Genomic DNA, 17,064 nt, shown 5'->3' with positions numbered 1-17,064 from the left:
ATGAATGGTATAAAGCACTGGCCAGAAGGGTAACGAGTGTGGTAAGAAAAGCAAAAAAGGATTATGAAAGAACATTGGCCATGCAGGCTAAATAGAATCCTAAACAGTTTTTTCGATATGTTGCTAGTAAAAGAAAAAATGTACTTGGCAGAATGATTTTAAAGAATGCGATGGTAGGGAGGTAACCGAATCAGCTGATATAGTTGAATTACTGAGCGAGCACTTTGCAAGAATATATCTTCCAGGTGGTGACATTACAGAAATGAATGAACCAATAGATTATACAGGAATTGTGGTGAATGAAGTGGAGATGAGTAGTCTATTGCAAAATCTCAATGTCAATACATCTGTGGGATTGGATGGTATACCAGCTCGTGTCGTACGTGAAGCGGCTAAAGAATTGTCTGTACCTTTGACCATTTTGGTTAATTTGAGTCTCGGGTCTGGGTTAGTCCTGAAGGGGTGGAAAGAGGGGGAAAATAGTTCCACTGCATAAAGGAGGTTCCAAGATTGCTGTTGTAAATTACCGACCGATTAGCATAGCAGGAATCGTTGTCAAGGTCTTGAAGAAATTAGTCAAGAGAAGAATACAGGACTGGATAGATGAAAATGGGATACTGTATGGGGGACAACATGGTTTTGTGAAGGGTAGATCATGCCTCAGTAACTTGCTCACGTTTTATAACACAGCGACGGCTGAACTGGATAAGGGTAATGGGTTTACAGTGATTCTACTGCACCTTGCCAAGGCCATTGACAGTATACCACATGTTACTCTAATCAGTAAACTGAAGCAGATGGGGATGGATATATGGTTGGTGAGATGGATAGGAGGATGGTTGATGGAGAGATACCAGAGAGTGGTTTATTCAGGAGTTGAGTCCAAAAGACGGCTTGTGACTAGTGGTGTGCCGCAGGGTTCTGTTCTTGGACCACTACTTTTCAATTTGTTCATTAACGATATAGGAAAGGATCTGAGAGGAAGTGTTCACTTGTTTGCTGATGATGCAAAGTTGGGTAGAGCAATTGTGAGTGCACAGGATGTCAAAATTTTGCAGGATGATTTGGATAGTTTGGAGGACTGGGCTAAGGAGAATGGATGTCAACTTAATGTGGCAAAGTGTAACATTATGCATTTTGGAGTGAAAAGATTAGCAGCAGTATATCACATTGGTGGAACCATACTCCAGGAGATTGATGAGGCCAGGGATTTGGGAGTGTTGGTGGATAGGGATTTAAAGTTTAGGGGGCACATTGCAAAAGTGACCAAAACAGCTTATCAAATCACTTGGTTGCTGAAAAATACTTTAACATGTAGAAACAAACAAGTTATTGTTCCTCTATATCGAGCCTTGATAAGACCCTATCTAGATTACTGTGCCCAGATATGGAACGCCAGGGTTTCTTCTTGATGGGGAGGAGGTGGAGAGGATCCAGAGACGAGTGACCAAGATGATAACAGGTCTGTGGAATGAACCTTATGAGAACAGGTTGAAGATTTGTGGGTTGCAAAAATTGGTTGATAGGCAGAAAAGGGATGATATGATTGAGACATTCAAATTACTGAAAGGTTTCTATAGGATTAATCCAGAAGATATTTTTGAGAATAGGATTGGTGGTGGGAGGACCAGGGGCCATACATGGAAGCTGGGCAGGAGTGTTAGAACTAGGTTTTTTACTTGGAGAGTGTTGAATGAGTGGAATAAGCTTCCAGAGTCTGTTGTGGGTGCTATGACCGTGAATGAGTTCAAGGCGAATGATAGATACTGTGTGAATGTCGAATAGTCTCGTGACATGATGTTAGGGCCTCCCTTGATGAGTCTAAGGACTCCTTGGAGCTGCCCGAGATGATGATGATAATAATAATAATAATATTGGGTTTGTCACATACGTGCTTTATTATCTGTACCATGTACTATCAGTCATGTATTCAACTGTGACCATAGTTGGTTTAGGATAAGACCATTTTTTGTTGCTCTGTTGAACATGGTATCGTTTGAGAGGCTTCTTTAAACTTGTGAATTTATCAATTCAATATATGGCACTCTTGTTAGTTTCCAAATTACATGATGTTTTTTCTTTGTAATATTGATAATCCAGACTTAATTTGGGCACTATTTTTTCTTCCACGGTGTCCTTAATATATCCGTCTATGTAGCTTTCTCATAAATGTCCCATTTATTCACTGTATCACATATTGCATGTACAGAATATTTTATAAATACTTGGCTTCTTGAGAGGCAAATGTGGTTGTTTGGGTGACCCTAAGCATTATGGAGACATTTTTTTCCATGGATGTAAAAGCATCTTTGAAGTTACTGTTTTAATGCACTGGCTATTTTGTGTGATAAAAGTGACTGAACCTTTTATAGTTTGTTTTCTTGTATGTTTGCAGAAACATTTGATGGTTTGTAGAATGTTATTAATAGTTTTCAGATTGTAGCCATTCTTTACAAGCACTTCTTTTAGATAATTCATTTCTTTTTTTTTAGTTGTCACCCAATATGGGGTGTTAGTGCTGAATTTTTTCCTGTGTGCTGAGGAAGCTAATCTGTTTTAGTGATTTTAATGATACAAATAGGAAAGGAAGTTCTGTTTTCTTCTGTGAATTGGATTTTAGGGTTTAAGTTATTCAGGAAATTGTTGTAATTTTGGTATTTTTTTGAACTCTGGCCACATGAGGAAAATATCATCAACATAACAGTCATATTTTTGGCTTAGTGCAATATTTTTCAAATAGCTATCTTTTCAGAAGACTCGATATACATACTTGCTTGGTGTGGGGTGAAATCAATGTGCCCATGGCTAGATTTTTCTGCTCATAGTATCTTTGAATTGAAAGATTGTTATATAGATTAAATGTCTGAAAATGTTTGATTTCTGGTTGAAATGGTTCTTTTAGTGGCAGTATCTTTGACTTGTTATTGTATGCTTGCTAATGTTACTAATAATATTAGACAATGTCTAAAAAGGTTGATTGTTTCTGGTCAAAATAGTTTTTAGTAACAGAATCTTTTAGTGAAAAGACTTATGTCTAAGCTTGCTAATATATATATATATATATAGGATCCAGCATGTGTTCTTTGTTGTGCTAATGAGATCTAAGAAGTTTTTTCAAACATGAGGGTTAGAACTTTTGGTAGGTAAGCAAAGTTATGTGTTGAAGAATGTCTCATATCCACAATTAGTCTTAATGGAATACTGTCTTTATGGAATTTGAGTTAAATAAATCGGGACAATGGGGGGGGGGGGCATTCATTTTCTTATTTCAAGAAGCCAGATATTTATAAAATATTCTATGCATGTGCTATGTTGGACAAAACAGATTGTTTGGGAGAAATTTGTCCAAAAAAATCAAGGAAATTGTTTCCTTGATTCTTCTTTGGCCGAGTGGTTAGCATAGCTCCAGTCAAAAAGCTGAAGGTTCGAATCCTTCCGTGGGCATGGATGTTTGTTATTGTCTGTGAAAAACTAGTGGTGGTGGTGGACAGTAGATGGCGTTGGTGTAGGTGATGTGGATGATGGGTTGATGAGGTTGAGTGATGGAGACTGAGAGTTGTAGAGGAGGTGCCCTCCCCCGATGAGTTGGACTCCCTGGAGGTGCCAAATAATAATAATTGATAGAGAAAAAAAAGAGCATACATATATCAGACCTAGCTTTATCATCCTACAAAGGAAAAACAAATTGAACTAATAGGAATGCTCAGTGGCCAACACAGTGCATTAAAAATCAAGGCTTTATCCTGAACTTTGTTTAGCCTACATAAAGGACCTAAAATTCATGAAATTTAGTAATGAACAGTTGGGCAGCACAGATCAGCAATGAAGAGAGTGTGTGTGTGTGATACCTCAGTATGATATTCAATTCACTGTCAGTTTAACAATTCCTTTAATGTCAGTTTATGTATTGAAAATTATTCTGCTACTGCATGTTTTCAACTGATGAAGTATGCTATAGCATGTAGGAAACTAGTTGAATGGATGAATGAATGATTTTTTTTACTTTCATAGTTATATTGTGGTTATTCTGGAATCATTATGGAAACTGTTGAGGTTTGATGTTAGTAAAATAAATTTTACTGCTGTCATCAGCGCATGCCGTGGCATTACCTTTGCATGCTGCTGATAATTTTAAAAAGTTATATTAATTGCACCCACTGAATCTTCTCCTTTTTTTTTTTAATCTTTTTGCTTTTTGTTTCATCATTCATATCAAGGATTTTGCCCTAGCATGGCCTGTTCTGGCCTTAAAAGTCATCATTGAATCATTTAAGAGGACGTCCTGGTTTTCTTTTCCCTAATGGCTTGTACTTTAAGGATTGTTTTGGTAATCTTTCTATTTTCATTCTTTGAACGTGTTCCATCCATTTATGTTTATTCTTGGTTTAATTCTTTCATAATTTTTTTGTTTCTTTTGTGATCAAATAGAGTATACTTTGCAGTTTTTCTCATAAACTTCACTTCTGCTGTTATTAATCTTTTATCTTTTTGTTTTATTGTCCAGATTTCACTTCCATGCAATAAGATTGGTAGGGCTAATGTATTGTATACTTTTAGTCTGGTTTGTTTTTGAACTAGGTTTGGTTCAAATATAGAGTTAATTACACCTGTTATTTTTAAATCTTTTGTAATTTTTATGTTTATATCTTTTTCATTTTCATATGTGATCATACATCCTAGGTAGTTAAACGAATTCACCTGTTCTAAGATCTTGTTATCTATTACTATTTAGTTCTTGCTGGATCTTGTCCTTTAAAGGTCATAGTTTTTGATTTTTCTGTTGATATTATTATACTATAATCTTTGGCTACCTCATTTAGGGATAGCCAAAGATTGTCTTTTTGTTTAAAGTAAGATATTAATATCTTAATCACATCTCCAGTATTGTTATAAATACATTACTGAATTGTTGTATTTTCCAGAATTTTTCTTACAGTAAATCATGAGACTGCACTGTTTCTCAGAATCATGTAATTAATTTTGTAAATTTATCAGTCTTTGAGGAGTTTTTAGTAAATGATTTATGCAAATTTTTGTAATTAGAACATTTAAATTATATATCTTAATTATAATTCTTCAGATTTAATTTTTCCATAAGATATCATAAGAATAAGGTTGGTCGATTGGTAGAGCCTCTGCTACTAATGGCTCAGTTAAGTAAGTTTGAGCACGGTTAGTAGTTGGAAGGGGGGCCAATCGTTCGATGCTGTCGGCACACTCTCCCTCGATGAGTCTTTGGACTTCCTGGAGGTGTCAAAATAATAATAATAAAGTAAAGTGTCCCAGTAGGAGAAGAGGCAGTTCTTCCACAGACACTTATAATGGTTTTGTTCAACTTTTTACCAAATTAGGAATAGTGCTATTTTCTTATGTTGCTTAAGAGTTCTGAGAATTTCAGCCTGATTGGATCAATGGATTATAGAGGTGGTTAACTGTTGACACAAACTTAGTAATATATTTGATTTATACATTAAGATGTCCTCTCTCTCTCTAAGAATTTCAAGCTAGTTTTTTTTTTGCTAAATTACTTCTAAAGACATCTGCAGGTCGCTGCTTTCAACTAATTTCAAAGCATTTCAGCATATTGTCAACACTGTTTCTTCAGGCCCACATGAGGACTTCAGCACAGAAAGAGGGTGAATAAAGTAAAATGTCCCAGACACTGATACAGGTCTGGGACATTTTACTTTATTCACCCTCATTTAGTTATTTATTTATTACATCATTTAGTTATTTATTGGCTGTTTTTGTCTCATTTAAGTCATCTTTTATATTAAAAAAAAGTATATATATATATATATATATACCAAGCAATTTTATAGAAATTTATAGGAAGGCTGCTGCTGCTTATCTTCCTTTGTAATTATTGGAATTTTGAATTCTCCTCTAAATTCATGCAGTACCTCTAATAAAGATGCCAGTAAAATAGCTACCTCTAAATTACAACGAACTTCTTGCCTTTTCGATACTTGTTTTGCATTTTTTACATACGAAATTTTTTTTTATGAAATGTAGTACTAGGAATGGATGACCAAGATCAGATGGACAGAAAGCACCTAATAATGAGAGTATTAAACTCACTACACAAAAAGAAAAAAGATATGCTGACCTTGTGATGATTAGTTCCGAAGGTATTTGAACTTTACTGCAAAAGGAATAAGAAAAAAAGTCATGCAGAGGATGATCATGGGTGGAGTGAAATGCAGAATTTAAGTACTAAAAGTGGTTGTCCAGGAGGGAATCAGATAGTGTTCTCTGGATCAGAGAGGGTACCTGATTGTTTCATAAAATAATTTGGCAAAGTAGAGGGGATGGGAAACTCCGTTGCATCTTCTATTAGTGTGAATTGTGTCATGGGGAGTAGCCTCAGTGTATGATAAAATTGAAGCAGTCAGCAACTTATTGAAAAATCTTGATGGAAGAGGTTAAAATCAAGATTTGTGGAATATTAATAAAGGAAGAAAAATTATCAGAAGCTATAGAGTGTTCTGCAGTAATTTTATTTTTAACATTAGCTATATGCTTGATTTAAGAAGTTGACACCAAGAAAGTTATTCAGGATTTTTGAAATATTTAGCTAGACTCTTCAGGAAATTGATACTGCCTGCAGCTGTGTATATGAGGATATTCTTTTTCTTCCTTTTTTTTTTTTTTTTTTTTTCATCCAGTAAACTCTTCAGTGATCAAGTATGGCATACTATTGTTGAATAACTTAACTCCTTATGAGATCTATTGATTAATCCCTAATGTGAAGGTGAATTATTTTGAAGTCTTCTAAGCAAGACTAATTGGTTTTCTGTTTCAGAAAACCATCAGTCTTGATTCAGGATGAAAGGATCATTCTCTTTTACAACTTTTGTAAAGTTTTTATAGATACTGAAATGAAGAGCATCCTCACCCCATATGTTTTGGGTAGGTTACCAGCTTTCAGGATGAAAGTTCTTTTCCTGGGGGGTGGGAACTCTACTAAATTCACTTTCATTTGAAAAGTGCTGCGTAATTCTCATATCATCGGTATGTTTGAACCTGGGCTAATTACCTTATTTTACTCATTGCAACGTTCTTATAGCTGCATTTTGTATTCTATATTACTGTTTAGGCAATTTAATGTAACATATAACTACCGATTCTACTTTAAATGCTTGGTAGTACATAATCAGTATATTGCTTAACAGTTTGAAATGTCAGTTTAATCAGTTCATAAAATTTTTTATCTCTTCATGTGTATTAAACTGTTTCAGATAGAATGATTAAAATGTTTAATATATATACTCTAAAACTAGGATTTTGATTAATTTAGGAATCCAAAAATTTTTATCATTTTTATTTTCAGTTTATATTTATGATAAGATAGTATCTACTAGCCTATTGCTAAATGGAAGCAGGTGAGCCCATTTAGCTCTAACTTTTGAAGATGGGAGGCAGCCATTTTATCCTTGATTGGTAATAGGCATCTTGGAAGGAGAATATAGCAGAGTCATCTGTCCCTGACATTATTGTCTAATAGTGAGAGTTCTACAGTTGATTTTTCTTGTTGTGTGATTAAAAACCTTGCTTGCATCTGTCAGATTGACTAACTCAGGAACCACTGGAAGAAAAGCTTAGAAATGGTTTCTCTACACAGTGAATGGAATCAAACTTATAACGACCTTTATTCAGGCTTAGTGCTATGGATGTAAAAGCCACTTACACAGGGCTATGCAGGCCTCTTTTTTTGTGATATGATAAATTATAAAATTACATTTAAACAAAATTGCATATATTTTATGATTTCATTACTTAAGCTTATATATTTTAGAGAATAATAAATGTAATATGAAATTGTAATTTCTTGTTAATTATATTTATTTATTTATTTAAAAATTTTTTTAGACCTTCCTTCTGATTCTGCAGCTGCAGAAGGAGAACCACCACCTGATAAGACATCTGCAGATGTATCTCCTGGAAGTGATGATTCACCAGCTGGTTTGTATAAAATATTCCAAATGTTGATTACAAAAGAATGTGTGCTCAGTGTGGTAAAGTCATGGTTATTAAACAACAACAAAAAATGTTCAAACATTATTGGAAGCGACGGGAATATTGATAGTTGGAAATCTGATGTTTTTACTCTAGAGACCAAACATAGAACTTTCTCAAGCCACAGACCTCCAATAAGCAGGGTGGTGGTCTCACACCAGGCAGTGAAATTCATCTCCCACCTAAAGACGATTACAAACATCCATCCTACAGCAGGATTTGAACTCACGACCTGGTGGTGTTGGAGAGCTGATACACTAATGTAGGGTATACACTATATATATGAAGGAAATACAAGAAGATAATTTATAAAATCAGTTGTAAGACAAGAATGCACATCATCTCCATTCTTATTGGTTGTTTGCTTTATGCAGATGATGTATTTCCTAAACATCCAGTGCAAATCTTCAGAATTTAATTAAACTGAATAGCAACTATAACAAATTTAGCATGAAATTTGGCAATAAAAAGACAAACTATGATAATAGATAGGAACACACAAAATTTCAACTGCATTCTGAATGAAGAGTCTATAGAACAAGTAAAATATTTCAGCTAGTTAGGCACAGTTTTTAGTGAAGATGGCAGATTAAATCAGGAAATATGCAACAGAATAAGCAAAGCTGGGGAGCTAGTTCAATAATTTATATGGAATAAGAGAGAGATTTGCCAGAACACTAAACTAGTAGTACACAAGACAGTGTTCAAGTTTTTGATGGCTTTTTCTTCCTCAGGTATTGATGTATACTATGTTTGCATTCCTCTTGAAAATTTTTCCCTACAGTTCTGTCACTACTAGTTTCATTTAAGTAATTGTTCCAGACACCTAGGATATCCTTATCTTCAGTTTTCATGTTACCTTTATCATTTTTGATTCCTTTTAGAGTACTCTTTCTAGCTTAAACAAATGAATATGTAGAGTATGGGACAAGAAAAAATGGGATGAGTGCATAAAAAAAAAGATTGATATATGTATATAGTAAAAAGCTTTGGTTCAGAAGAATAGAATAAAATGATTAGAGCCTGATTGTATAACAGCTTAACAGTGTGATTTATAAAGATATCTAATTAATTATGGCCCTTTCCAACAATCTGCCTGAGTTCCAAGTTATTATATCTTGAGGAGCATGATTTTCTATGTAGCAAGACTCCTGACATCAGGAATCCAGTAACTATAATTGTCCTATTGAAATGTGTTCAATACGACAATTATATTATTTTCAGTATGAAATATTTGTACTTTCATTTCATTAAAGTTAATTACTGTGGATAACGTGTAATTTGTTGTTTTTAGTCATGCTACACGTACCTTTAAATATTTATTACTTTCTGTCTTAATCAATAGAATCAACCACTCCAGATCATCTGCTATGAGTTTGTATCATCTACATATCGTAAATTAATTTTCTGCCACCAATCTTAATTCCAGCTGGGTCTTTGTCGAAATCAGCCATTCTCATAATATATTCACTATAAATGTTAAAAAGGTAGGGAAGCAGTATACAACCCTGCTGCACTCCTTTTTCCACTCGAACACCGTGTTTCTTCAAAGCCTGTTTTTACTGAAGTTTCTTGATTGTCATAAGCACTCTTATCAAGAGAATTAGGTATTCCTATTGATCTTATTACAATCCATAGTCTTTTGTGATCCATGCAATCAAAAGCTTCCTTATAATCAATAAAACAGATGAATACTTCTTTCTGAAATTCTCTTGTTCTTTCTGTAATCCATCTCATGTTTGCTATTTGGAGTTCCTCTCTCTCTTTCTCTCTCTCTCTCTCCCCTAAAGCCTGCCTGTTCTTATGGCATTTCTCTCTTCACATTTGGCTTCAACCTTTGTTTGATCACTTTCAGCATTACTTGCATGTGGAATTAAAGCAATGGTTCTGTAATTCTAACAATCTCTGGGTTTTTTTTTTTTAATAATTGGGATGAATACTGATGTTTTCCAATCTTTATGCCAGTATATTTTCTTTCAAACCCTATGTTCTCCCCAGAACCTTTTGATTGGGCAAACCACCTGGCTGGTTTTACTGACTGCCCGGCTAATTAATGTTGTGAATTGACATGGCTAAATAATGAGCAAGAATTGTAAAAATTGAGCGAATTCAAATCGATGTTAAAAATCTACATTTATTTTTCTTAATAATGAGTCAAATATTTAATATTTTATTTTGTAAAAGAAAATAGGCCTGTGCATCAAATACAGTCGTGATCTCGCGGAATTCTTGAAACTCTCAAGGGCTATGATGTCAGTCTCGAGTGATACCAATTCCCATTCCTAGTAATTAATACTTATAAATAGTAAAATGCGACATGATGTGCATTGTGTCTCGGGTATTATTTGTCAGTGCACAATTCAGTGATTTGTTCTGATTAATTTAATAACAATGATATTTTGTATTTATTAAATTATATAATCCCATAATGAGTAAAAAGTCAAGTCAGAAAACCACAGTCTTAAGTTATTTTAGGAAAGATGAAACCAATAAGCATAGTAGTGAAGACACAAAACCAACAACAGAATTGTCGATTTCTGCAGTCTTTCAAATGTGAAACGTGCATCTAAACACCACTTATCGGGTATTAACAGTGAGTGTTTAAAAAATTCCATTGAATTTTTATTAGAAGAAACTGGAATAGGCCAAATTGAAAAATCAATTTCAATTTTGAATAACTTGCAGAGAGATGCTTTTCTGGGAGCTTTAAGATCTATATATTGGTTAGCGAAAGATAAGTTACCACATACTACATTATTTGAAAAATTGCTTGAGCATTGCAAAGCTATGGGCTGTTATCCCATAATGCAAAGCATATCTCCTTGCAAATAAGTATAATGCTATGCATTAAGGGAAGGGGTTGCTGTCCAGAATGGTTTCAACCTTTATTGAGGTCTCATCAGTGGGAGCCAGACCCAGAGCTGATACCAAGGTTGAAGTAATGCAGAAGTCATATTTTTCTATATGAGTTGCCAAAAGGTGTCACACATTATTATAATACTCTGGATTAGAGATAGTTGTTGAAAGTTTTTCCTCTTGGTTATACTATAAATTAAAGATACCAAGAAATTATATACTTGGTTTAATCCTTTATCCAAGTATAAGCAAATAAAATTTGCTCCTGAAGTATTTTCAGGACTGGGGCAACTCATCGTAAAGGTGGTATGACTTCCACAAGGAGATGTGCTTTCCATTATGGGATACTAAGGCAAGTGATGTGAAGTCATATACCACCTTTACCATGAGTTGCCCCAGTTCTGAAAATACTTCAGGCTTAAACTTTATTTGCTTACACTTGGATAAAGGATTAAACCAAGTATATAATTTCTTGGTATTTTTAATTTATCTCCAGGAGCTTTATTGTTTGGCAGTTGTTCCATTGCTGATATTACTTCACTTTTCATTATCAGACATTTTCCTGAATTACTTTTTACAACTTACTTCAACTAGAAGTCTCTAAAATCGAACAAAAAGTTTTTGAATGGCTATAAATTACTCTTATTATTATTTTGATAAATAATCTGGATAAAATATCTTGCACATCTGGATAAAGTGCTGACAAAATAACTGAGTGCTGGCTTAGATGGTATGGACATGTCATGAGACATCCTATAGGTGTAAGGTCAAGGAAATGTGTGCAGAGCTGAGGGGAGGTGGTAGAGCCCATTTAACATAGATGGCTCTTATTTAAAAAATAATAATAATAATAAGCCCAGTTAGAGACATCAACAACCCAGGACAGAATATCCTGGTGATTATATACTAGGAGCACAGACCCCAAGTGAAATGGGATAGTGGCAAAGACAAAAAAGAAGATTTTCTTGACCTCCATGGAGTCACAAGACACACACACAAAATCTATTGTACCACTCCTTAAACTCATCAACCATTTGCACTTTCACTACTCTCTCAGGCAATGCATTTCATACTTACTAGCATTCCCCATGCAAAAAAAAAAAAAAAAATTACTACTTGTACTTTTACTCCCTACATCCCTTTGTAACTTCCAGGGATGGTCCCTTGTTCTGCTATATAAAAATCTCCTCAGTGTTAATCCGATAATAACCCTTCAACAGCATAAATATCTCAGTCATATTCCCCCCCCCCTCATCTTCTATCCACCAAACTCTCCAGTCTTGCATGCCCTCAGTCTCCTCATAATCAACATTGTACAGATCTGATATCATTTTTGTTATCCACCTCTGCACCCTCTCCGAGGTTACTTCATCCCTTCAAATTCTAGTGACTAGATCTGAGCACAGAAATCTAGATGTAGTCTGATCAAAACTTTAGATGATGGACCATCACTCTTTTATCTCTTGTCATTGTCCTCCTCAGTATGGCAGCAGTTCTCTGAGATGTCTTCACAACTTTTGCAGTATGTCCTCTGAACTTCAAATTTCTATCTACAATCACTCCAAAATCCTTCGCTTCCTCCACTTCTTTCAGTATAACTCCACCCATGTGAGTATGAAGCATCCCATCTGTGGATCCCAAATTTCAATACAGAAAACATAAATTTCCAACATATGGAAAAAAGAAAATCCTAGATTAGTTCACATGCTGCTTAGATGTATGCAGTTTCAGTTCTGTATATCAGAGGTGTTTCTGAATGTGTTGCTCATGTTCTAAAAAATATTCATTCGTAAAATTAGTGAAGTATTACCTTTTCCTAAATTACACCACTTTATTTACTTGGAATCTGCCTAGCTTCATGTAGGTGTCATTGTCCTACTCTGGTCACACTGTCCATCAAAGAAGCTTATAGAACACCAGAGTTATAATATAATATTAGGTTTGTTGAACTACCAATCTCTTAATGCTTGTACAATATGGAGTGGATACTAATTTTAGGGTCCTTTGGTCCAGTCAATTCACTATAGCATTAGATACCACAGGAACAGTTTATGCTGTAGTGAATCTTTTAGCATACCATTGTAATTTGTTATAGTAATGTTGACTGTATTAAACTACTATATAGAAGCACACATTCCAGTATGAGTTTATTTTAAAAAAAATTCAGAATCTTTATTACATAGTCCAGATATGAACTGTAATGATACTCTTCTCAAAATCTGGTAAACGTTTATAATAAATGGTATAATACATGTACTATATTGAATAATTTATACAACTTTAAAACCATATAAACTTAATCTATACTTTTTTTTTATCATTAATTGAGAATTTGCCATAAGCAGTCATTTAAGCTTTGAGGGTTTGTACTGGACAATGAATTAAAGCCCTACATTGATGAGTTAATTAGATTTTCACATTGCATAACTGCACTGTTAAAGAGAACACTAACTTGTATGAAAAAAACGAATTCCTCCTCACTAAATTTAAAAGACTTTGATATGATCATATCTGGATTACTGTGTGTGTATATACAGTCACCTGTGCTTGGAGGAGATGGAGAGATATTTGAAAAGATTAAGAGGCAGTTGATCAAAGTGGTGGCCTGTGGAATTGTACGTAAGAGGACAGATGGAGGGAATGTGGATTTCAGGAATATACATGTAAATCTCACTATTTCCTAGAACGGTACGTGCGTACCGTTCTAGGAAATGATAATTATAATGGAAAGACCCTTTTTAACAGAACTGAATTCAAACAGAAATTTTAAAAACAAGTACCATTTGAACGATGTTGAATCAAAATATACTGCTTAAAAATAGAATTGCTTTTGTTTTCTAAACAATGTTCTTTCGAAATTGTGTAAAAAAAAAAAAAAAGCCATGTAAAAAGAAAATTAGCTGTATTTTATATGGATACTATTTATTACAACTGATTCCATACATTATAAAGCTGTAGTCATGTTCAATTATAGCCTAGGAAAAATCTAGTTAGTCAACTTTGCTCTGACCATGGATTTCGCTGTTAAACCCGAGTACTTTTTAGAATTAATCCCTTAACTTTTGATTTACCAGTTAATATGAATGCTAAAAAATATTCCTTCAGCAGTCTTGTAACTTCTTAAGTATTCTGCAATTGAACAGGTTCTTCTTTTAGTAGAAAACTTTCCTTCCACATTCTTCTTTTCTGAGCCTTCTCTTTCCAGGTTGTGTATCTGTCTCCATTCAGCATGCCATCTATCATTGTTTTTCTCACTCTTCCTCTAAGTCTTTTTCCTTCTATTTTACCTTCAATGGCATCTCTGATTATTCCATTTCCTCTCAGGTTATGTCCATTCCAATTTCCCTTTCTTCTTTTTATCCTTTTTAATAGATTCCATTCTTCCTCTACTCTTTTTAAGACCTCTTCATTATTTATTTTATCTGTCCTTTTATTTTTTCCGTCCTTCTCCAAATCCACATCCTGAAGCTTTCCAAAATTTTAATTTCTTTTTTCCTCAATGTCCAGGTTTCAGCTGCACATAAGACAACCCACACATAACATTTTATTAGTCTTTTCTTTAAATTTCTATCCATTTTACTTCTGAATAAATTCCATTTTCTATTAAAGGCATCTCTTGCCATCGCTATTCTTGCTTTTATGTCACTTATACATCTTCCATCACTGCTAATCACACTTCCTAGATATTTAAATGTCCTTACTTGATTCAATTTTTCTCCATTTATTCTTACATCCACAGTTTTCTCTTTCCTTGTTATTTTCATTACTTTTGTTTTGCTTATGTTGATTTTCATTCCATAGTTGATACAGGATTCCAGTAATCTGTTCAGCAGATGTTGTAATTCTTCCTCAGTGTTTGATAATAATGCTTTGTCATCTGCATATCGTATTGCAAATATCTGTCTACCTCCTATCTTTATTCCTTCCTCTGCATTCCCCAATGCTTCTTCTAACATTGCTTCAGAATACACATTGAACAAAATTGGTGACGAAGAACAGCCTTGTCTTTCTCCTCATCCCATGGTACCTGGTTCTGTTGCACCATATATATATCTCTTACCACAGCAATTTGTCCCATATATAGTGAAATAATTAATCTTCTATTTTTCCAATCTATGCCAATCTTTTCCATTATTTCCATCATCTTATCTCATTTTACAAATTCAAAAGCTTTTTCAAAATCTATATAACAGATCTTGTAACTTAAACTAGCTTTAAATAACTTTTCCACCTAGCAAATCACCTCAGGTTTTACCACTTTCCTTAATAATAGCTTTATTTAGATCACTTGTTGTAGTTTCTTGGGCAAACAAATTTGAATTATTCTTATTTATTAACATCCATAAAATATTTTCAAAATCATTTACTATGGCATTTCAAGTAGATTTTAATGCTAGCATTAGAAACAGAACTTGTGTTGAGTGAAACATCTTACTTATTCTCCTCCTCATTTGGATTCATGTATTAAAAACAGTTAACTTAGTCTTTAGAGGGTTTTTGTGGAACAAATGAATAGTTTCTCACATGTTAGCTGTAGTGAATTTTCTTTATTTAGTACTGATGCTGTTAGGCTTTGCTTGGTCCTTCAGAATAGTTAGTGTTCATAGTAGTGTTTGCTATATTGTGAGTAGTTGCCTTGTATTTTCTTCTTCTTTAGCCACTTTCCATCCACTGCTGGATATAGGTCTCACCCTTAACTTTCCAGTTCTTTCTGTTTTTAGCCACTATCCATCATCCCATGTCAAACCTTTGTAGATCATTCCTCCATCTTGTTCTTTGACAATCTTTTCTTCTCTTGGTATCCACTCACTGCTTAATTTTGTCAGTTTGCATCTGGCAATCTAATAATTAGGGCCAACCCATCTCCATTTTCATGCTCTACAACACTTTATAATATCTTCTACTCCAGTCATCTCTCTAATCCTAGTATTTCATATTCTATCCCTAATTCTTCTTGTTTTTTAGTTGTTGCCCATGTCTCACTTCCATAGGTACACTGGAATAACGCATATGTTAAAGAGCTTTCTGTTTAGGCCTATAGCTAAATCTCTTTAACATCTTTGTACAGCCACAATGCTTTTTTTTTTCCTTATGTGATTATTCTACTTATTTCTTTATCTTGTTTTTCCTTAAAATCAACTAATTGACCAAGAATAAATATAGTCTGCCACAATTTAAATACAATTATCTGTTAATTTTAGCTTGATTTCATCTGAATTTGTCATCAGTTTAGTTTTAATTTGCTGATCATTTCTCTAGATTAACTCAGGAAATGTACCTGCTATCCCCAAATATTTATTTTTAGTTAAAATATTTTCACATTTACATTATTGGCCATGAACTAATTTGATACCCAGATTACCTTCAGTGACTTCCTGTCAAAGTTTACATATATTGTATTGCTTTTTTCCAAGCATATTTGTTACCATTTGCAGCTTAATGCTTGACTTTAATTTGTTTTATTTTTAAGAAGTACTTCCAGATAAACCTAATAATAAATTCCTGATATCTATCTGCAGGGGAGCATACAGGATATCATGATAATATTACATAATGAAGTTTATGTTATTAAGAGAGGTCTCCAGGGAAGTCAGGGACTCATCGAGGGAGGCCACATACTACACGCAGCAGCCATCATACTTGTTCTTGAATTCATTCGCACTGCTTAAGACACAACATCCAATGGCAGTCCATTTCAGTCATGCACCACTATGAGGGAAAAATCTAGATCTCTCTCTCTTCTTAGTGGTATTCATTCTTAGCTTCCAAAGATGTCCTCTTGTCTTTTCTTGCCAGCCTGGTTGGCTGAGTGGTTAGAGTATCTATCTGCTCTCCAGCCAAGGGCTGTGGGATGCTTGTGATTGTCTTAAAAAATATGAGTAGTGGTGGTCAGTGGTAGATGGTGTTGGTGTAGATCAATGGTCGATATCGACCCCTGGGGGTCGATAGAAAAATATAAGACATCATCGTATGGGTAATATTTAATTCCCCGTACAATGATGACCTCCGTAACTTGGATTACTTCCATCCTGAATGACAATGCAGTTAAGAGTGAATTGTGGGAACGGTGACATGAATAGGACCTGTAAGATGGAGCAAGGTCATGAAAATAGTTACGGAGGCCAATCATGTAGGCCAAAATGATGTATTTACCAATAAATGGATGTCGGTGGTTTCGGCACGGCAGGA

At 34.3% G+C, this 17,064-nt stretch overlaps 1 protein-coding gene across 1 annotated transcript in view; it reads left to right on the top strand.

Moving 5' to 3' along the window:
• eRF3 (eukaryotic translation release factor 3) overlaps positions 1–17,064 on the top strand; it is a 217,588-nt gene that overhangs the window by 41,455 nt on the left and 159,069 nt on the right. Inside the window, exon 2 of the mRNA XM_090411395.1 lies at positions 7,873–7,965. Coding sequence (XP_090267521.1) covers positions 7,873–7,965 — 93 coding nt within the window. The remainder of the gene's footprint in view (positions 1–7,872; positions 7,966–17,064) is intronic.

This window comes from Typopeltis vanoorti, chromosome 21, assembly GCF_054136105.1.
Source record: "Typopeltis vanoorti isolate ZY-2024b chromosome 21, IOZ_Tvanoo_1.0, whole genome shotgun sequence".
NCBI classification, from domain to species: domain Eukaryota; kingdom Metazoa; phylum Arthropoda; class Arachnida; order Uropygi; family Thelyphonidae; genus Typopeltis; species Typopeltis vanoorti.
This window is presented reverse-complemented; position numbering and strand designations above follow the sequence as displayed.